The 19,757-nt window shown below is 45.5% G+C and overlaps 1 protein-coding gene across 1 annotated transcript; it reads left to right on the top strand.

Annotated features, from left to right (window-relative positions):
• Positions 1-6,635: 6,635 nt before the first annotated feature.
• LOC308511915 (olfactory receptor 10V1-like) lies at positions 6,636-7,598 on the top strand (the record flags this gene model as incomplete). Its single annotated transcript, XM_081081745.1, has 1 exon — positions 6,636-7,598. One exon carries the CDS (start codon positions 6,636-6,638, stop codon positions 7,596-7,598), a length of 963 nt encoding a protein of 320 aa, XP_080937871.1.
• Between the last annotated feature and the right edge of the window lie 12,159 nt (positions 7,599-19,757).

Genomic DNA, 19,757 nt, shown 5'->3' with positions numbered 1-19,757 from the left:
AACACAAGTTGTCACACAATAAGTATAATCTGGTGTCAATTTGTTAAATATATTTTTATTGATTTCAGATGGGAAGGGAGAGGGATAGAGAGATAGAAACATCAATGATGAGAAAGAGTCATTGATCAGCTGCCTCCTGCAGGCCCCACACTGGCGATCGAGCCTGCAACTTGGGCATGTCCCCTGACTGGGAATTGCGACCTCCTGGTTCATGGGTTATGCTCAACCACTGAGTCACACTGGCCGGGTTGGTGTCAATGTTTTTAAAAGAAAAATTACATATGTGTATGTATATGCACACATCTAGGTATGTTTGTGAAAAGGCCTGGCATCTTATACTCTGTAGATCCCTAAAAATAGGAGGTAGTGGTAGGTAATCACCCTCATTTTTATTCACTTCTGTGTCGTTTGAATTCTACAATGTCATGTGTTATATCTATCATTCAATATATATATACACTCTTCATTTAAAAAATGGAGGCCCTGATCACACTGATAATGTCCCTTGTGGACATTACAAAAAATAACAGAATCTTAGTGTTGACGGTTGAGGGGCTTAAAAGACCTCCAGTCTTGTGCTCCATTGCCCACTTTGTGCTTCTTGCTAGCAAGGCTTGATCACTTGATTCGAATCCAGCCAAGCCTGTGCATTTCTGCCTCTAAAATTAGCCCAAGACCCAGTCACATGCTGGTGATTGCACAATGGGGCTTTAAGTTTCAGCAGATCTGCGTTAAATCACATTGTCAAGATCTATATTGTATTTTTTGACAGTATGGCTCTGTTTATAGAAAGTCCAAGAACAGACAAATTTAATCAAAGGTGGTGGAAATCAATTCTGGTGTTGGGGGGGTGGGGGTATGGAACTACTAGGAGGGGACAGTAGAGAACATTCTGGGGTACTGGAAATGTTCCCTATGTATATTTAAAGAAACTTTTTTAATTTGTCAATTGGTTAGACAAATTATAAATTATATAAGTTACGAAGGATACCCCGATAAGTCTAGTACCCACAAGGTACGATACATAGTTATTACAATATCATTGACTATAGTCCCTATGCCAGGGGTGGGCAACCCCTGGCACGCGTGCCAAACATGGCACGCCAGTAACTTTTGCTGGCACGCGAAACCCTCTCTTATAATCTTCCATTTACAATTTTGTTCTTAATATCGGCTTTTTTATTTTTCAGATAAATTCAGTGTAGGTGCATCTTAGATAAATAAATAATTTTACATAACAAGTTATCTTAAAGACCATAGACATGGACTGACGAGAGAGGGGAAGAGCAATTTCTATGCCTCTGCCTTAACTCTCCCTGCCTTCCTAGATCCAACCAGTGTTTTGGTTTCAGCCTCAGATGCAATGGGTTTTCATTGACAAGACAACCGCCTCACCTACTTATTCAAAATTTCACTCTATAAAAATGAAACCTTCTCTCTCGCTTTGCCCACCAGTACTAACGAAAGGGGAATAAATTTCTATGTTTCTCTCAGCAGCAAAAGTCCCACTGATAATATCAAACGGAGTCATAAAGTTTTCTGTCGGACTATCAGTGTACATGTATACATTAAAAAATAAATGTATTTTTCATCATCATATGCTGTGTTTTTTGTCGCGCGAATGAATTTTATAATTTCTTCAAGGTTCTTCACATACGTACACCTTAAGAGATATCAAGTAGGCGTAACATGTTCTCAAAAAATTAGGGTTGGCACACAGAAGAACTCTGAGTCAGAGATGTTGCTGGTTTTGGCACGCACTCACAAAAAGGTTGCCCACCCCTGCCCTATGCTGAACTTCACATCCCTGTGACTATTTTATAACTGCCAATTTGTACTTCCTAATCCTTTCACCTTTTTCACCCAGCCCCTAACCCCCTGCCACATGGCAACCATCAGTTTGTTCTCTGTTTCCATGAGTCTGTTTCTGTTTTGTTTGTTCATTTATTTTTTCTTTAGATTCCACATATAAATGAAATCATATGGTATTTGCCTTTCTCTGTTTGACTTGTTTCACTCAGCATAATAGCCTCTATGTCCATCCATGTTGTCACAAAAGGTAACATTTCCTTCTTTTTTTATAGCTGAGTAGTATTCCATTGTGTGAATGTACCACAGCTTTTTTTATCCACTCATCTACTGATGGACACTTGGGCTGCTTTCAAATCTTGGCTATTGTAAATAATTCTGCAATGAATATAGTGGTGCATATATCTCTTTGAATTAGTATTTTGGGTTTCTTTGGGTAAATACCCGGAAGTGTAATTGCTGGGTCATAAGGTAGTTCTATTTAAAAAATTTTAAAGAACCTCCATACTGCTTTCCATAGTGGCTCTACCAACTTAAAATCCCACCAACAGTGCAGTAGGGTTCCCTTTTCTCCATATCCTCACCAGCACTTTTTGTTTGTTGATGATAGACACTCTGACAGGTATGAGGTATATTTTTATTGATTTCAGAGAGGAAGGGAAGGGAGAGATAGAAACACCAATGATGACAGAGAATCATTGATTGGCTGCCTCCTGCACACCCCCTACTGGGGATTGAGCCCGCAACCCAGGCATGTGCCCTTGACCAGAATCGAACCCGGGACCCTTCAGTCCGCAGGCCAACACTCTTTCCACTGAGCCAAACCAGCTAGGACAGGTATGAGGTTTTAATTTGCATTTCACTGATGATTAGTGATATTGAGCATTTTTTCATATGCCTATTGGTCATCTGTATGTCATCTTTGAAAAAGTGTCTATTCAGGTCCTTTGCCTGTTTTTAATCGGATTGTTTTTTTTTGGGGGGGGGGTTAATTATAAATTATAACATATGAGTTTCTTATAAATATTGGATATTAACCTCTTATTGGATGTATCTTTGGTGAACCTGTTCTCCCAATCACAAGGTTGTCTTTGCCTTTTGTTGATGGTTTCCTTTGTTGTGCATAAACTTTTTAGTTTGATGTAGTCCCATTTGCTTTCTTTGTTTTTTTGTTTGTTTTCTTTGTCTGAGGAAATATATAAGAAAATATATTACTAAGAGCAATTCAGAGAGTTTACTGCCTATGTTTTCTTCTAGGGGTTTTATGGTTTGGGGGTCTTACATGTCAGTCTTTAATCCATTTTGAGTTTATTTATGATGTAACAGGGTGGTCTGGTTTCATTTTTACTGTGTCTTTTGCGAAGGAAATGTAAGTAATTGGGTTTGCGCTGTGACCTGGGAAAAGCACTCCCCTCGATGGGGTGGACCACAGGGATGGCCTCCTTCCTGACCTCTCCCCTAGGACTTCTGGAGGCCTGCCTCCACTTCTATTTAACGTGAGTGACAAAGAATAGCAACTCCTCTAAGGACACTTTCTTCCTAATAGCTGTCAGGCAATACTTCTGAGAGCTGCTCCCTGTGGTCCAGACATGCAGGAAAGCCACTTTCTGGGCTCTGGGAATCTGTGCCACCAATCCAGGCCACTCACCCCACCGCTGCTCTCCTTCTTGCGCTTCTCACTAACAGCAGATGGTGACAGAAGAATCCCTGACAGGGCTTCTCCCCGGATTTCCACTTCAGCACTGATCTGCCCTTTCCAGGTAACACCAAGTCTGTTATCCAGGGCTGTTCAAGGGGCATGAGAAAAGAGCAGGGAGGACACACCAGTCATATTCCCAGAGGGACAGTTGCCCCACACTCTCTGTGAGGATGTAGGTTGTACCCCGGAGTGTGATAAATAGCTAAAAATTTCTTCAATGCCAAAGTAATAAAAGACTGATTAAGTTATCATCTATTTTGATTTTCTATTTACTTTTGTTTATAGACTTTGTTTGTTATTATGTTATTATTTAAATTATAATTAATTGCCTTAGAATGCATCCATACTGTAGAATGCAGTAGTTAAAAAGAATGCAGTAAACCCGTATGTACTGACTGAAAATCTCTCCCAGACATATTATTAGGTCAAAACACTAAGGGCAATAGGTTTGTACACTATGATCTCATTTAAGCTTTGTAATGTGTGAGTGTAGTGAATATGTGTATATATGAGTGTGTATGTTTTTATATGTGCATTGTGTATTGTGTGTGCCTATATGTGTATGTGCACATATGTATGTGTGTGTTTGGTGTTGTGTACATGTGTACATCTGTGTGCATCTGTGAATATGCACACATATGTGTGAATATGCATCTGTGTGTACATGTGAATGTGTGTGTGTGCATACCTGCGTGTGTGTGTGTGTACGAACGTGTGTGTGTGTGTACGAACGTGTGTGTACATGCATGTGAGGGTGTGCATGTGTGTGTGTGTGTGAGGTTTGTGTGTTTATATGCACAGGACAAACCAGGGAAGGAACTGAATCTCACAGCTAAGAATGTCTAGGAGAATGGGAAGCATCATTGAAGGAGCAGCAACTTTCACATTGTCTTTTACTTCTCCCTTTTAAGTGTTTAGATCATGTGTGACTTTTAATTCCATTTTTGTTTATCTCAATATTTTCAAGGTTTAGGGCCCAAATCAAATAAGAAGTCCCTACAGTCTTTCATGGCAGAAAGAGTGGAGTGAGTTGGTGTGGCAAAGCTAAAACAAGGGTCCAAGTGTGAGGAAGATAAATACCAACCCAGAAAGCACACTCTCACCCATAGACAGTTATCACAGGACGAACAAGAGGCTGAGAGCGGGGAGGTGGTGGAAGAGGAGATTCAGGCAGGGTTGTGTGATTTGTGGACAGGGCTGTTGATGGGGAAGAAGAATTCATGACCAGCTGTTCTAAAGGGTGGAGTGGGCAAGTTGCCCTCTAGGGAACCGTCCAGCTCAAAGACTCCAGGTGCCCATTAGGTCAATAAAAATCAAAATGATACTCAGTGAAACATGCAAGTGGCTGCAAAATTGGAATCACAACGACCGCCTGGGCCTATCATCAGAATGCGTTTTTGGGTCTCACTGCCCACTTTGAGTCTCAGTAGCCCTGGGAGAAATTGTATGTCCCTAAGTGAGTTCCTGTGCTTTAGGTGACAACTCCACTTCCACGGGACCCTTACCTCCTATTAATTTTAGATTTTTTAGCTCTCTAGAATCTTTAGAAATCTTGTCCTCTTTTCTTCTGGGAGGGAGGGACACACAGAAAGAAATTGAAGGCTAAACACAAGGCTTCCTACTTATAACTTGGGTCCTGCTAAGGGAAGAGAGAAGCAAACATGTCCCTATAGGCCAGGAAGCTGCCTGGCCTTATCCCCTTGCTCCCACACTCTAGACCAGCCGTAGGCAAACTACGGCCCGCGGGCCGGATCCGGCCCGTTTGAAATGAATAAAACTAAAAACAAAACAAAACAAAACAAAAAAAACCTGTACCCTTTTATGTAATGATGTTTACTTTGAATTTATATTAGTTCACACAAACACTCCATCCATGCTTTTGTTCCGGCCCTCCGGTCCAGTTTAAGAACCCATTGTGGCCCTCAAGTCAAAAAGTTTGCCCACCCCTGCACTAGACACAGAGCATTGAAAGTCACTGTCCTGCCAGGCACTCTTGCCCCATGGTCCTGAGAGTTCTCATTTCCACCCCAACTCTCTCTTAGCTCTGTCCTATTCGCTCCCACCTTCTGACCTGGCCCACCCTGTGCCTCTGCTCTTCTCACTCTACAACCTCCCTGGACGATCATGACCTCAGTCATCCCCAATACGTGAAAGATTTCCCTGCTTTTACTCAGCCATTTATTCAAGCATATATGGTAGTCAGCTCCTCAATGCCCGATGCTGTACTAACTCTAGAGGATGCAGAAAAAAAGCAAGAGGCATTTATTTATTCAACAAACATGATCAATGTTTCTGATATGTGCCAGCCACTATTTGAGAGGTTGAGTAAGACACCATTCTGGCCATTACAGAGCTCCCAGGCTGTTGAGGTAGACAGACAAATAGTCAAAGAATTACAGGACTCAATAGTGAGTAATAAGGTTGGGGAAGCCTGGAGTGCTGTTCGTATCTAAAGGAGGGACTAACTCAGCTTACGCATCAGGGCAGGTGTCTGGAAGGAGGCGACACATAAGCTAGGGTCCCCCTGCAACTGAGGAGCGCTGAAACAGGAGAGGCAGCAACTATTGCTGGTGACACTTCTTCCTCTCTGGGTATTGTGTTCACAGCCCTTTGGATGCAGGAGTCCTGGGAGATGGAGATTGCGGGGTGGGGGTGGTAAAGAAGGGACACTATAGCCAATGCGCAAAGTGAAAAGTGTGTTTAATATCAACCCGCCAGACCTTATATCCTACAGGAATTAGGGCCAGTCTCCTCTATTTAAACCTATTCAGTAACATCAACCTCAGCGCTTCCCCACCCAGGCAACTCTTCAAAATGTAAACAGAAAGACTATCATTAGGGTCTATGAAAAACAACTCCATATGTGGGCTTTACTTATCCCAGTTCATTTTTTTAATAATTCAACAGGTGAACTAAAGTGACATCACAAAAGCAGCTCTTTATTCTCATTGAACGGAGGGCAGAATGTAAGAAGCTCACAGAACGTAGACCAGGGCCAAGCCTGGCAAAGTGGGTTGGAGGCCCTGGAGGGGTGGCTACACTTCTATCTGTGGAAAGGGCTGCAGAGTCTCCCACAACTTGGACAATTGCTAGAAAACTCCCCAGGAGTTCTACAGGGGAATATAGGATGGCCCCGCTGCAGAAAAACCACACCTTCAGCTCAGAGTTTATTATCTTGGGCTTTGGGGATCTGGCAGAACTGCAAATCTTCTTTTTTGGACTCTTTTTAATCATGCATCTTGTCACCCTAGCAGGCCACACAACCATTGTGCTCATCACCCTCATTGACTCCTGCCTCCAGACCCCCATGTATTTCTTTCTTCGCAATCTGTCCACCATTGAAATGTGCTATACATTGGTCATTGTCCCCAACATGCTGGCCAGTTTCCTGTCCCGCAGCCAGCGGATGCCCATGCTGGGCTGTGCTCTGCAAATGCACCTCTTCATCGCTCTGGGAGGAGCAGAATGTTTCCTCCTGGCCGTGATGGCCTACGACCGCTTCGTGGCCATCTGCACGCCCCTGCGCTACACACTCATCGTCACCAGGGTCCTCTGTCTGCAGATGCTGGCTCTGGCATGCGTCAGCGGCTTTGCACTCTCGCTCACTCTTACCACCCTGATATTCCTCTTGCCCTTCTGTCAGTCCCATGAGATCAATCATTTCTTCTGTGACATCCCTGCTGTGCTGTTCCTGGCCTGCTCAGACACACGAGCCAATGAGATTGCCGTCTTCGTGGTCTGCACGCTCATCCTGTTGATTCCCTTCTTACTGATACTGCTCTCCTACGGATTCATTATCACCGCCATCCTCAGCATCCACTCAGCCCAGGGCAGGAGCAAAGCCTTCTCCACCTGTGCCGGGCACCTGCTGGTCTCTCTTCTGCACTACGGCTGTGCAATATTCATCTACATTCGCCCCAAGTCATGCTACACCCCAGAACAGGACAAGATCGTGTCCTTAATCTACACCAATGTAACTCCCATGCTCTACCCCATGATCTATAGCCTCAGGAACAAGGAAGTCAAGGGTGCCCTCAGGAGACTCCTAGGGAGCTATAACCAGATGAGGCGGCAGCCTAAAGCCAGGTGAAGGGCAAAGTGGAGTCCACCAGGACTAACCTGGCCCCTGACAAGAACCCAGTGGGTCATCGCACTGCACCCTTTGCGGCTCCACTCCCCCCACTGAGAGCTGCTCCCTGGTTCTGCATGCACCTGAACCTTACCACCCTCTTCTATGGTCACAGAGATGGAACGGATCCTGAGGCTGTCCAAAACGCAGCCGTCCAGGGGTATTTTGCTGTCCCTTCATGGACAATGACATTCATCATCTGGGACACTGTCAGTGGAATGGACACCGACAGGAAGAAGGTTATGAGCCTTAGCTGGTTTGGCTCAGTGGATAGAGCATCAGCCTGCAGACAGAAGGTTCCCAGGTTGGATTACAGTCAAGGGCACCTGTTTCGGTTGCAGGCTCCTCCCTGGCCCCGGCCCTGGTCAGGGAGCATGCAGGAGGCAACCAATCGCTGTGTTTCTCTCACTTTGGTATTTCTCTCTGTTTTTCCCTCTATCACTCTCTCTAAAAATTAAAAAATTAAAAGAGGTGATGAGATGACTCAACCAAAACATTAAGGCACCACTTCTCTGGACAAAGAGTTAGCAAGGATAAAATAGAAGAATTTCCCAAGCCTAAACTAGGCAAAGTGAAGGCGTGGAAAGGCAGAGCCTCCCAGAAATTTAATCTTGCATCACCACAAAACAACCTAGGGATCACTTGAGATACAACAGTGCAAAGCAAACAGCAGCAGCCCTGGGGGCCTGTGACCTGCTCTGCCCCATCAGCTCACCATCCTCACGAAGGCATTTCACTCACTGTCCACCCCAGTCCAGCCTCTGGGCCAGGTGACCCTCCTCCTTGCGTTGCTTAAAGGGCCACTTGCTCCTGGTAGGCAGTGCAGACTGCCCTTCCTCCCCCCTGCCCTGCCCTGATTGGGGAGGTGCCCCTCCACCGTGGCCACAAGTGCTTACTCATCGCCCAGCACTGAAATGAATTGTCCCTGCCTGGCCTGGGGGCACCTGCAGGCAAGAGGTGTGATTACTCTCTGTTACCAGAGACCTGGCACCTAACAGGCACTCAGTACACAGTAACCAAACTGTGAGCCCCATGGCTTCGGCTTACCTTCCCACCCCGGCTGCTAGTGAATGAAAGCCTTCACACCTGCTGAGCCGAGGCCACTGTGTTCAGGGACTCCTGTCAGACGGAAAGATCTCAAGAGAGTGTTTGCTGACCCCACTCCCACCCACAGGCTGGGCTCTGTGCCATGGACCCTGAATTTTCCTCCATCATGGCACTTAGCAAGCAAGAATTGTTGATGGAATAAATGAATGAATGATTGGGCACCTTGTGTGTAACAGGCACTGGGCATAGCACTGGGGCTACAGAAGAGCAACACAGACCCTGCCCTCAAGGAGCTCACCAATTATCCTGGGGGATTGGGCACCGAAACAACTTTATTTCACACAATTGTTACCAGCTCTTCAGAGGAAGGAGTGACTTGTCCCAACCCCAAACCTAGGAACACCCACATTCTGCTAAAAGGGTCAGGAATGGGGCGACTGGGTCCTTGATGACCCTTCATTGGACAAGTAAACCAGCATGATGACCCTCTCCCTGTAGACTTCACAATCAGTCAATACATGTCTTTATAGTTTAAGCCCCAAAAGCATTCCTTACTGACACACAAAAAAACAGTATCTTTAATTTTTACTCCAGTAGTCATAATATCTGCTCTGTTATGTTTGTAAACAGCTCCTTGGGACACAAAGGTGCCCTAAGCCCAGTGCAAAGGTTATTTTGCCCTGCTTTAACTTCCCAAAAGTTTAAGGCAAAAGACATGCAAGTCAGCCCTCTGGGATGGCATCTCCGGCTGCATTTTAAATTAGTTCCATTTAGCCCGGTTCATAGGTCAGATGTTGAGCATGGACCTATGAACCACGAGGTCACAATTCAATACCTGGTTAGGGCACATACCCGGGCTGCAGAGTGGAGGGCAGAGGCCCCTGACCCACTCTCAGGCCCAACGACAGGGACCCCCAGCGGCAAGCTGTTCACCGGGAGGGTAGCTGGGCGGGCACCCGCACAGGCTGTGAGGCTCACCCGCCAGCCTGTTGCTGGGCAGGCTTCGCGGGATACAGTCACGTGCCCAGGGCACTCATTGGCTGGGTTTCTGGCCAATGGCACAGGGCCTGTTTGCGCCAGCCTGTTGCTGGGCAGGCTTCGCGGGATACAGTCACGTGCCCAGGGCACTCATTGGCTGGGTTTCTGGCCAATGGTGCAGGGCCTCTTTGCGCCTGCGCTTTGGGGAGTTCAAGCTGGGTCACTGGCTAGGGGGCGGAGCTTCCTGTCAGACCATTAGTGCCTCAGGGGGAGCGGCTCTCAGAAGTCCCAAGGAGAGGCTGAGAGGCCATGGAGGATGACGACGGTGTCCCAGGCCACGGGGCCGAAGATGGGGAAGAACAGGCCATTCCGAGCGACCCTCGCAACCCAGATGGCCCTGGAGGCCACGAGGGCCCCGGGACAGGTGGCAGCGGGGAGGCCGGTGCTGTCGCCATGGAAGTGCCACAGGTCGCCTGGGCCCTCGACGCTCCTGGGCCAGACGCAGAAGCCGAGCCAGAGCCCATGGCCGGAAGGCCAAGAGCAGGCACTGTGCACTTGTATCCTATTTGAGGAGGGGCCGGGTGGTCAGGGGGACGGTCGTAGGCCAGACACTGGGTCGGGAGGAGGGGTCAGCCTGGGTAGGGAGGGAAGAGGGCCGGGGCCGGCCGGGGGTGGTTGGGCGGGGGGCTGAGGGGATGGGTAATGGCGGACAGTGGAGATGGTGGGGGAGGCGGCCTGAGGGACCAGGAAGGAGGGACCATACGTGAGGGGACTAAGACGCGGGAGAGTGGCCTGAGCGGAAGCAGCAAAGTCTGGATGGGATGATGCCTTAACTGACTCTCCTCTAGCGTCCTCCTGGTACCCTTCAGGTCATCCTTGGAGGCACAGATAGCCTATTTTTTCCTGACCCTTGGTTCCCAATCTGATGCTGCAGGAAGTCACCAGGAGGTCACGGTGTCTGGCAGACTTATTGTTATGTTAGTTCTAAAGAGGGTCATGGTGGGGACTGGAGGTAGGGCGGGCAGGTGGCTAGCGTGAGTCTCCCGAGGGTCTTTATAATATTGAATTGGAGATTTCCCCCAAAAGTCAGATCTAGCCCTGGCCAGTGAGGCTTAGTGGTTAGAGCCTGGGCAGGCACCCTGGAGGGTGGAAGGTCCTATTCCCTGTTAAGGGCACCTACCTGGGTTGCAGGTTCAATACCTTCCCCCCAGTCAGTTCATGGCCAGTGTGTAAGAGAAGCAACTGATCCACGTGTTTATCCTCTCACATTTGTATTTCTCTCTCTCCCTCTCTCTCTCTGCCCCTCTCTTCCTCTGTCTCTCTCTGGTCTCTCTTCCTCCCACATCCTTTCCACTCTCTCAAAAAAATAATAGCCCTAACGGGTTTGGCTCAGTGAATAGAGCGTCCGCCTGCAGACTGTAAGGTCCCAGGTTGGATTCAGGTCAAGGGCATGAACTTTGGTGCAGGCACATCCCCAGTAGGAAGTGTGGAGGAGGCAGCTGATCAATATTTGTCTCATTGATGTTTCTAACACTGTATCCCTCTCCCTTCCACTCTGTAAAAAAAAAAAAATGAAAATCAAAAAAATTATTTTAAAAAATAATAATAAACAAATAAAAAGTTCTAGGGATGTACTCATAGTGAACTGGGCCTGTCGCCCCCTGAGGGGACAGAGAGCGCTACGTGAAAATTTATCATATTTTATTTGATTTTCTTTTTCCCTCATTTAGCCTGCTGACTGCTGAAGACATTGATCAACTGGATATTTACATCTCTGCCTGTCTCCATGAGCTTTTCTTGCTGATTCAAACCATGCAGAATATTTTACCCCCATTTTTTCCTTGTTAATGCCAGGACAGTACATGGGGACTAAGACTTAGAGTCCCTATTGGTGCATGCTTCCCTGAGGCATGGAACCCTACAGAGTTGCCACATCATCATGGGGGCCTAATTGTTTACTTGTACAAGCCCTTCGGTACTCTCAATTCTATTGTTTCCCCATTTCTAGATTAGGGGGTTCTAAATTGCTTGTTATAGCAGAAATTAAAAGTGAACTGCTACTCTTCTCTGAGTGTGTTTTGTTATAAGAGCCTCCACATTCACTTGACTTTGCCCCTCGTGTGGAACTGAGGTGTGCAATTCAGTTACTCTAGTCAGTGGGGAACAATTTAGGAAATGGAGGAAAATGAAAATGAATTGTGTCATGCCATTCAGCATGAACAGCTGTCAGTATTTTGGAACATTTTCTTGGGTTTATGGATGCATTTACAGATTGGATGCACAAAAATAACATGCAATGTGTACTGGTAAGGTTTTCACGTTCAGGGTTACATTTTTCCGAACTACTTGTATTTAACATACTAGTAGCCTGGTGCATGAAATTCGTGCACATTAAAAGGGAATTAATTGCCCTAACTGGTTTGGCACAGTGGATAGAGCATCGGCCTGCAGACTCAAGGGTTCCAGGTTCGATTCCAGCCAAGGGCATGTACCTTGGTTGCGGGCACATCCCCAGTGGGAAGTGTGCAGGAGGCAGCTGGTCGATGTTTCTCTCTCATGGATGTTTCTAACTCTCTATCTCTCTTCCTTCCTCTCTGTAAAAACTCAATAAAATATATATATTTTTTAAATATATTTTATTGATTTTTTACAGAGAGGAAGGGAGAGAGATAGAAAGTTAGAAACATTGATGAGAGAGAAACATAGATCAGCTGCCTCCTGCACAACTCCTACTGGGGATGTGCCCGCAACCCAGGTACATGCCCTTGACCGGAATCAAACCTGGGACCTTTCAGTCCGCAGGCCAACGCTCTACCCACTGAGCCAGACCGGTTTCGGCAAAATATAATTTTTTAAAAGGGAGATAATTAGCGGAGATATTTTAATATTTCTATTTGCCCTTTTTCTATAATAGAAGTGTGAGAGATGAAAGGAAATTAGTAAAATGTATATGAAAATAGTATATGAATTTATTAATAAATAAAGTAACAAAAGGATATAACAACAGAAGCATGATATAAAAACCACAAAAACATGATATAAAAACAATAGTGATGCAAACAATGACTCATAAAGTGATTAAACTTATTCTAATATCTCCCTGTACACCACATTAAGAGTGAAAACACGTTCAGAGTGCTTGACTAATTTCCCTTGTGATGAAGTATTTAGAACTTTAATTGTAATGTCACATGCTCTTCAAACTCGAGAGAAAGCAACATATAACTGACCATGTACAAAAACGGGTTTAGGTAAGAATATGCCTACTCTGTCTAGAGTTTGTCCTTGTGATTTATTAATAGTCATCACAAATGCTGGCATCACGGGAAACCGTCGTCGATTCAATTTAAATGGGAGGCCAGTGTCAGATGGGGACAAATTAATTCTTGAAATCAGAACAACCTCTCCCTCTGCAAATCCTGTTAATACTTCAGCTTCAATAATGTTAGGTCATAATTTTTTGATAATAAATCTGGTACCATTACAAAGACCCCATTTACTATTGAGATTTCTCAATAGCATGATGATTGCACACACTTTCAATTTTAATTTATGACACAGCATTCCCGAAGGAGTAATACTATTAACACATTGTTTGCGGGTAGTTTTTATCGCACGCTAACAGGTGGCGCGGGCCATTTTTGCTAATTTTTTGCACAAATGGCAACGTTCAGTAAAATTACGATAACTTTAGTTTACGTATTTATACGTTACCCGCATTCTACCGCTAGTCTATAAAAAACGTATTAATACGTGTCCCGCGCTCTACTACACTGGTAGAACGTATAAATACGTAAAACGTGTAAACACGTTTCCCGCATACAATGTGTTAAGAAATTCGATGGGAAAATTTTCCTTTTCAGCATCGTCTGTGGAATCAATGGAATCATCACTCATATGTGTGAAAATCTCCGAGTATATCCAAAATTTTTTCATTTAATTTTTGAACATGCTCATTTTTTGGACAAAGAATTGCACATTTAGATATGTTTTTAATATTATCTATAGATATAGTATTTCCAATGGTAGCTTCAATAATAGATCCATTACAAATCATTTCACAGGGGATTTCAATAATACCCATTCCTAAATGAAAACTGCTATCAAGTTTTCCATCTCCAAGTTTTACTAACCATCCACTATAAGCAGAATCCTCTGATCTCATATGCGTTGTAAGAGACAACTTTCTGAAACATCCCCAAACATTGTAGTACTTCAAACTCCTTTGTACTATGGCTAATCCTATAGCATGTGGTACAATACTGAGACATTGTCGAAAATCCCCTCTAAGAAGGAGAACTTTCCTACCAAATACAACATTCAAATTCATAGTTTCCCTTAGTAATCTGTCTACGGCATTAATATATAGTATGACTGGATGCCATGGTGCATTCATCAATAATGAGAAGTTGGGCCTTTTGAATAGTTTTAGCAACTTCACTGATTATATCGAGTCTAGAAATTAAAGTTTCATTTAATGGAATCGGTAATTTATACTGGGAATGAAAGGTGCTTCCACCGAGAAGTAAATTTGCAGCAATTCCTGTAGACGCTGTGGGTAAAATAGTACCACCACGACCTCTAATATTATGTACTAAAACTTTATACACATATGCAGGTGAATAGGATTCCTAGCTGGCAGGCCCCTGACAGCAAGCTGGCCAGCTGTCAATTCCGTGAGGAATGGGGCTCCCTCCTCTCTCCTGTCAGGGTCCAGGGTGCAGGTGAATGGGGTTCCTGCCTGGCAGGCCACTAATAGCAAGCTGTCCAACAGCAGATTCTGTGAGGAATGGGGCTGCCTCCTCCCTACTGTCAGGGTCTGGTTTGAAGGCCAGCCACGCCCCCTGTTGGGCCAGACCCAGAGTTCTACCACGCTGTGGCCTCCGCCTCAGCAACCCAGGACTGACTGCTGCTGGGCGCTCCTGGCGCTCTGAGGATGGATTCTTCCATAAGGCCTTGTGGGAAGCATCTCGGGGAGGGCGAAGCCCTTGGCATGGCAATCCAGGACTCAGTACTTCCATACTCTGCTCCGAGGGCGGGTTCCAGCCTGAAACCTTGCCCTGAGGGTGGGTTGCTGCCTGAAACCTCGCCCTCCGAGGAAACAGCTGGGGAGGGCGCAGCTATTTCCAAGACAACCCCTGCAGGACTGACTTCCTTCCTGTTGGACGCGCCTGGGGTTGTGATGTTACACCCAGGGTTTTTATATAAGTAGATGATCTCTCCCTCTTTCTAAGAAAAACTTGAAATACATGTCACTGGATGCATAAAAGAAGTACAATCATATAGTTGCTTAACATTTAGTGTTTCTGTTTTCCTTCTGGTATAAATAATAATTCAATGCAATTCTTCAATATGATAGTGCATGGATGGTTATTTCCTCAAGATACATTCCAAAAGGCATAATTCCCGAGTTAAAATGTTATGTTTATTTTTTAAGGCTGTTAATCTATACAGTACACAATTGCTACCAAAAAGTGTGCCCTTCTCCCTAGCTGGTTTTGCTCAGTGGATAGAACATCTGCCTGCAGACTGAAAGGTCCCAGGCTCAATTCTGGTCAAGGCCACATGCCCAGGTTTCAGACTCAGTCCCCGGTGTGAGGTGTGCAGAAGGCAGTCAGTCAATGATTCTCCCTTATCATTGATGTTTCTATCCCTCCCTCTCTTTTCTTCTCTGAAATCAATAAAAATATATGTTAAAAAAATATAGTGGCTCCATTTATGTTAGTGTTTACAAACCTGTCCGGTAAGCGATGATGCCATCCTGGCCTTGGGCAGGCTGGGGAGGGTGGCTCGGACACAGTCAGGGGATTGAGTGGATGGGAGGTGCGGTGAGAAATTGGGAGGCTGCGGAAATACCTGTCACCAAGACAGTGAATGAAGAGAGGGAAGCATTTGGAGGTCTGGAAAATAGGACGTCATTCGGGGGCGAGTTGGGATCCAGGTGCCAGCAGGACATGCAGGTTCCGGTGGCTATGCTGATTTGAAGCTCAGGAATTCAAGAGAGGTGTTGAGAATCTTGCAACTAGTAAAAAGGTCCTTGCCGATGTAACCATCAGTTTCCTTGAATGTATATTCCCTGGCCCTGACACTTCTTAGGCTTAGTCATTACATATTGTGCCTAGTGTGTTTTTAAATATATTTACTACATTCTCAACAAGTCTTCTTTGATTCAGAAATGCAAAGGCCTTAACCGCTGTGTAGACAGAAGTGTTCAGGCTAGACCTGGCGCTACGGACACGAGGCTGTGCTGTGAGAGCACCTCCTGAGTATGTCACTGCGTGTGCATGTGTTTCTTGCTCATGCACACATGTGCACGTGTACTGCGGTACGTGGAAGGGTTAGAAGAGCAAAATATTACCTTGTGTCATCCTGAAAATGCTGATGACAGCAAACTTGCAGTTGCCTCTAAGTGGCCATGTCAGATAGGCTTTATGTGTGGAGTTTAGGAAGGATTGCTCTTGGGAAGCAGCTCAAAGTCATGAGGACAGCAGGGCTGTGCCACATGGGCCCCACAGTCATTAGACTGGGTCCCCAGGCTCTGTGACTTCAGGGACTTCACCACAGTCCTCCTACCTGCATCAGGAAAAAGGGCCAAGGGCAAACACCTTCAAAGTAAAGATTGGCCTTCAGTGAATAGAAGAGGATAATTCAAACTTGAGCAAAGTAGTTCACTTGGGAACTAATTCAAAGGTTCTCTGAACCACAATTGCTAAAAAGTTCTATTAATTTTTCTCTGTTTACAAATGTAATTGATAGCCACTGTCAAAATTAGAAAAAAAATGGGCAAGTTTGCAAAAAAATAATTACCCATCATCTCCCTACTAAAGATAACCACAATGAAATGAGGTCATTCATGTTTAGTATTTAGGACAGTGACTGGGACATGGTAATCACTCAAAGCATGTAATTCCTTATTTTTGAAATACTCACCTGAGGAGTTGTTCTTACTAATTTTTAGAAGGAGAGGAAGAGAGAGAGAGAGAGAGAGAGAGAGAGAGAGAGAGAGAGAGAGATTTCTGAGGTGTCCATGACTGTTTAATGAATGAAATAGGATGGGACAAATGAGCACTGAGGTCATAAGCTGTTCTTACACATCTCACTGAGACACAGGAGGGAAGCATGTGAAGGAATGCATTTCCATTTCTGCTACTTATTTGTATGAGGTAGAAATGTTTATAATGAGTAGGCGTTTATGTATCATACACACAATAAAATCAAAGTGTAAATACCAGAAGGAAATTTAGATGAACTTTGGTTTTTCGGTAGAGAAAGACTTTCCTAAGCCTAATAAAATAATAATACTCAATAACATGACCGTGGCCGGGTGGCTCAGGTGTTTGGAGCGTCATCCTGTACATGAAAAGGTTGTGGGATTAATTCCCTGTGTGAGCACATCCTAGGTGATGGGTTTGACTCCCAGCCATGCCCTTTGGGAGGCAACTGATCCATGTTTCCCTCTCACATCTATGTTTCTCTCTCCCTCTCCCTCTCCTAAAAATTAATAAGAATAACTCAGGTGAGTATTTAAAAAATAAGAAATGTCATGCTTTGGATGATTACCATGTTCCAGTCACTGTTCTAAATGCTAAACACGAATGACCTCATTTCATCCTAAAATGCGCCAACATTTTCACTGTGGTTATCTTTAGTAGGGAGATGATGGGTAATTATTTATTTTCCAAACGTGCCCATTTTTTTCTAATTTTGACAGTGGGCATCAATTACATTTGTAAACAGAGAAAAATTAAGTTATTCAACAACTGTTGTTTAGAGAAACTTCTAATTAGTTCCCAAGTGAACTACTTTGCTCATGTTTGAATTATCCTCTTCTATTCATTGGGGGCCAATCTTTCCTTTGAAAGTGCTTGCCCTTGGCCCCTTTTCCTGATGCAGGTAGGAGGACTGTGGTGAAGTCCCTGATGTCACAGAGCCTGGGGACCCAGTCTAATGACTGTGGGGCCCGTGTGGCACAGCCCTGCTGTCCTCATGACTTTGAGCTGCTTCCCAAGAGCAATCCTTCCTAAACTCCACACATAATGCCCATCCGACATGGACACTTATTCCTCTAGAGCAGCCATGGGCAAACTACGGCCCGCGGGCCGGATCTGGCCCGTTTGAAATGAATAAAACTAAAAATAAAAAAAAAGACTGTACCCTTTTATGTAATGATGCTTACTTTGAATTTATATGAGTTCACACAAACACTCCATCCATGCTTTTGTTCCGGCCCTCCGGTCCAGTTTAAGAACCCATTGTGGCCCTCGAGTCAAAAAGTTTGCCCACCCCTGCTCTAGAGGCAACTGCAAGTTTGCTGTCATCAGCATTTTCAGGATGACACAAGGTAATACTTTGCTCTTCTAACCCTTCCAAGTACTCCAGTACACGTGCACATGTGTGCATGAGCCAGAAACACATGCACACGCAGCGACATACTCAGGAGTCGCTCAGCACATCACAGCCTTTTGTGTCCATAGAGCCAGGACTAGCCTAAACACTTCTGTCTACACAGCGGTTAAGGCCTTTGCACTTCTGAATCAAAGAAGACTTGTTGAGAATGTAGTAAATATATTTAAAAACACACTAGGCACAATATGTAATGACTAAGCCTAAGAAGTGTCAGGGCCAGGGAATATACATTCAAGGAAACTGATGGTTACATCGGCAAGGACCTTTTTACTAGTTGCAAGATACTCAACACCTCTCTTGAATTCCTGAGCTTCAAATCAGCATAGCCACCGGAACCTGCATGTCCTGCTGGCACCTGGATCCCAATTCTCCCCCGAATGACTTCCTATTTTCCCGACCTCCAAATGCTTCCCTCTCTTCATTCACTGTCTTGGTGAAGGGTAATTCCGCAGCCTCCCAATCTCTCACCGCACCTCCCATCCACTCAATCCCCTGACTGTGTCCGAGCCACCCTCCCCAGCCTGCCCAAGGCCAGGATGGCATCATCGCTTACCCGACAGGTTTGTAAACACTAACATAAATGGAGCCGCTATATTTTTTTAAAAAAAAATTTTTATTTCATAGAGGAAGGGAGAGGAGAGAGAGATAGAAACATCACTGATGAGAGAGAATCACTGATCAGCTGCCTTCTGCACACCTCACACAGGGGATCGAGTCTGCTACCCGGGCAGGTACCCTGGACCAGAATCGAACCCAGGACCTTCAGTCTGCAGGCAGATGTTCTATCCACTGAGCCAAACCAGCTAGGGTAGAGGGCACACTTTTTGGATAGCAATTGTGTACTATAGATTAACAGCCTTAAAAAATAAACATAGATTTTTAACTCAGTCATTATGCCTTTTGGAATGTATCTTGAGGAAATAACCATTCATGCACTATCATATTGAAGAATTGCATTCAATTATTATTTATACCAGAAGGAAAACAGAAACACTAAATGTTAAGCAACTATATGATTGTACTTCTTTTATGCATCCAGTGACATGTATTTCAAGTTCTTCTTAGAAAGTGGGAGAGACCATATCCTATATAATCCTATTTAATACAGAGCAAATATGCAAGGGTGTCATCACACCGTCACACCTTTGCACCCTCGTGCTGGGGCCAGGGGACCTGAGGCCACACCACCTGCCCTGGTGCCAGGGCCAGGGGACCTGAGGCTGAGCCTGTGGATCTCAGGCCATGCCACCCGGCCCCAGTGCTGGGCCAGGGGTCCTGAGGTTGTGCCCCCCCCACAGAGCAGCTTGATGGGGGACCTGAGGCCACATCCCCTGCCCCGACTCCAGAGCATGAGGATCTGAGGCAGTGCCTCCCACCCTGGTGCCAGGGCCAGGGGTCCTGAGGCTCTGCCCCCCGCCCAGCACAGCTTGATGGGGGACCTGAGGCTGCACTCCTGCCCAGTAGGGCTTGACAGGGGAACTGAGGCTGCGCCCCCCACTCTGCTTGGCTTGACGGAGGTGGGGCCAGCCGGGTTGGGTCTCACGCGATTTCAAGGCACACGCAGGTGGGCAGGGACTTGACTCTGGGTCCGGAGGCATGTCCTAGACCAGGAGTCCTCAAACTACGGCCCGTGGGCCACATGCAAAAACAAATACTGTATTTGTTCCCGTTTTGTTTTTTTACTTCAAA

Source organism: Myotis nattereri (genome assembly GCF_964212035.1).
Source record: "Myotis nattereri genome assembly, chromosome: X".
Classification (NCBI taxonomy): domain Eukaryota; kingdom Metazoa; phylum Chordata; class Mammalia; order Chiroptera; family Vespertilionidae; genus Myotis; species Myotis nattereri.
Note: the sequence above shows the minus strand (reverse complement) of the source record. Positions and strands in the feature narration are given on the sequence as shown.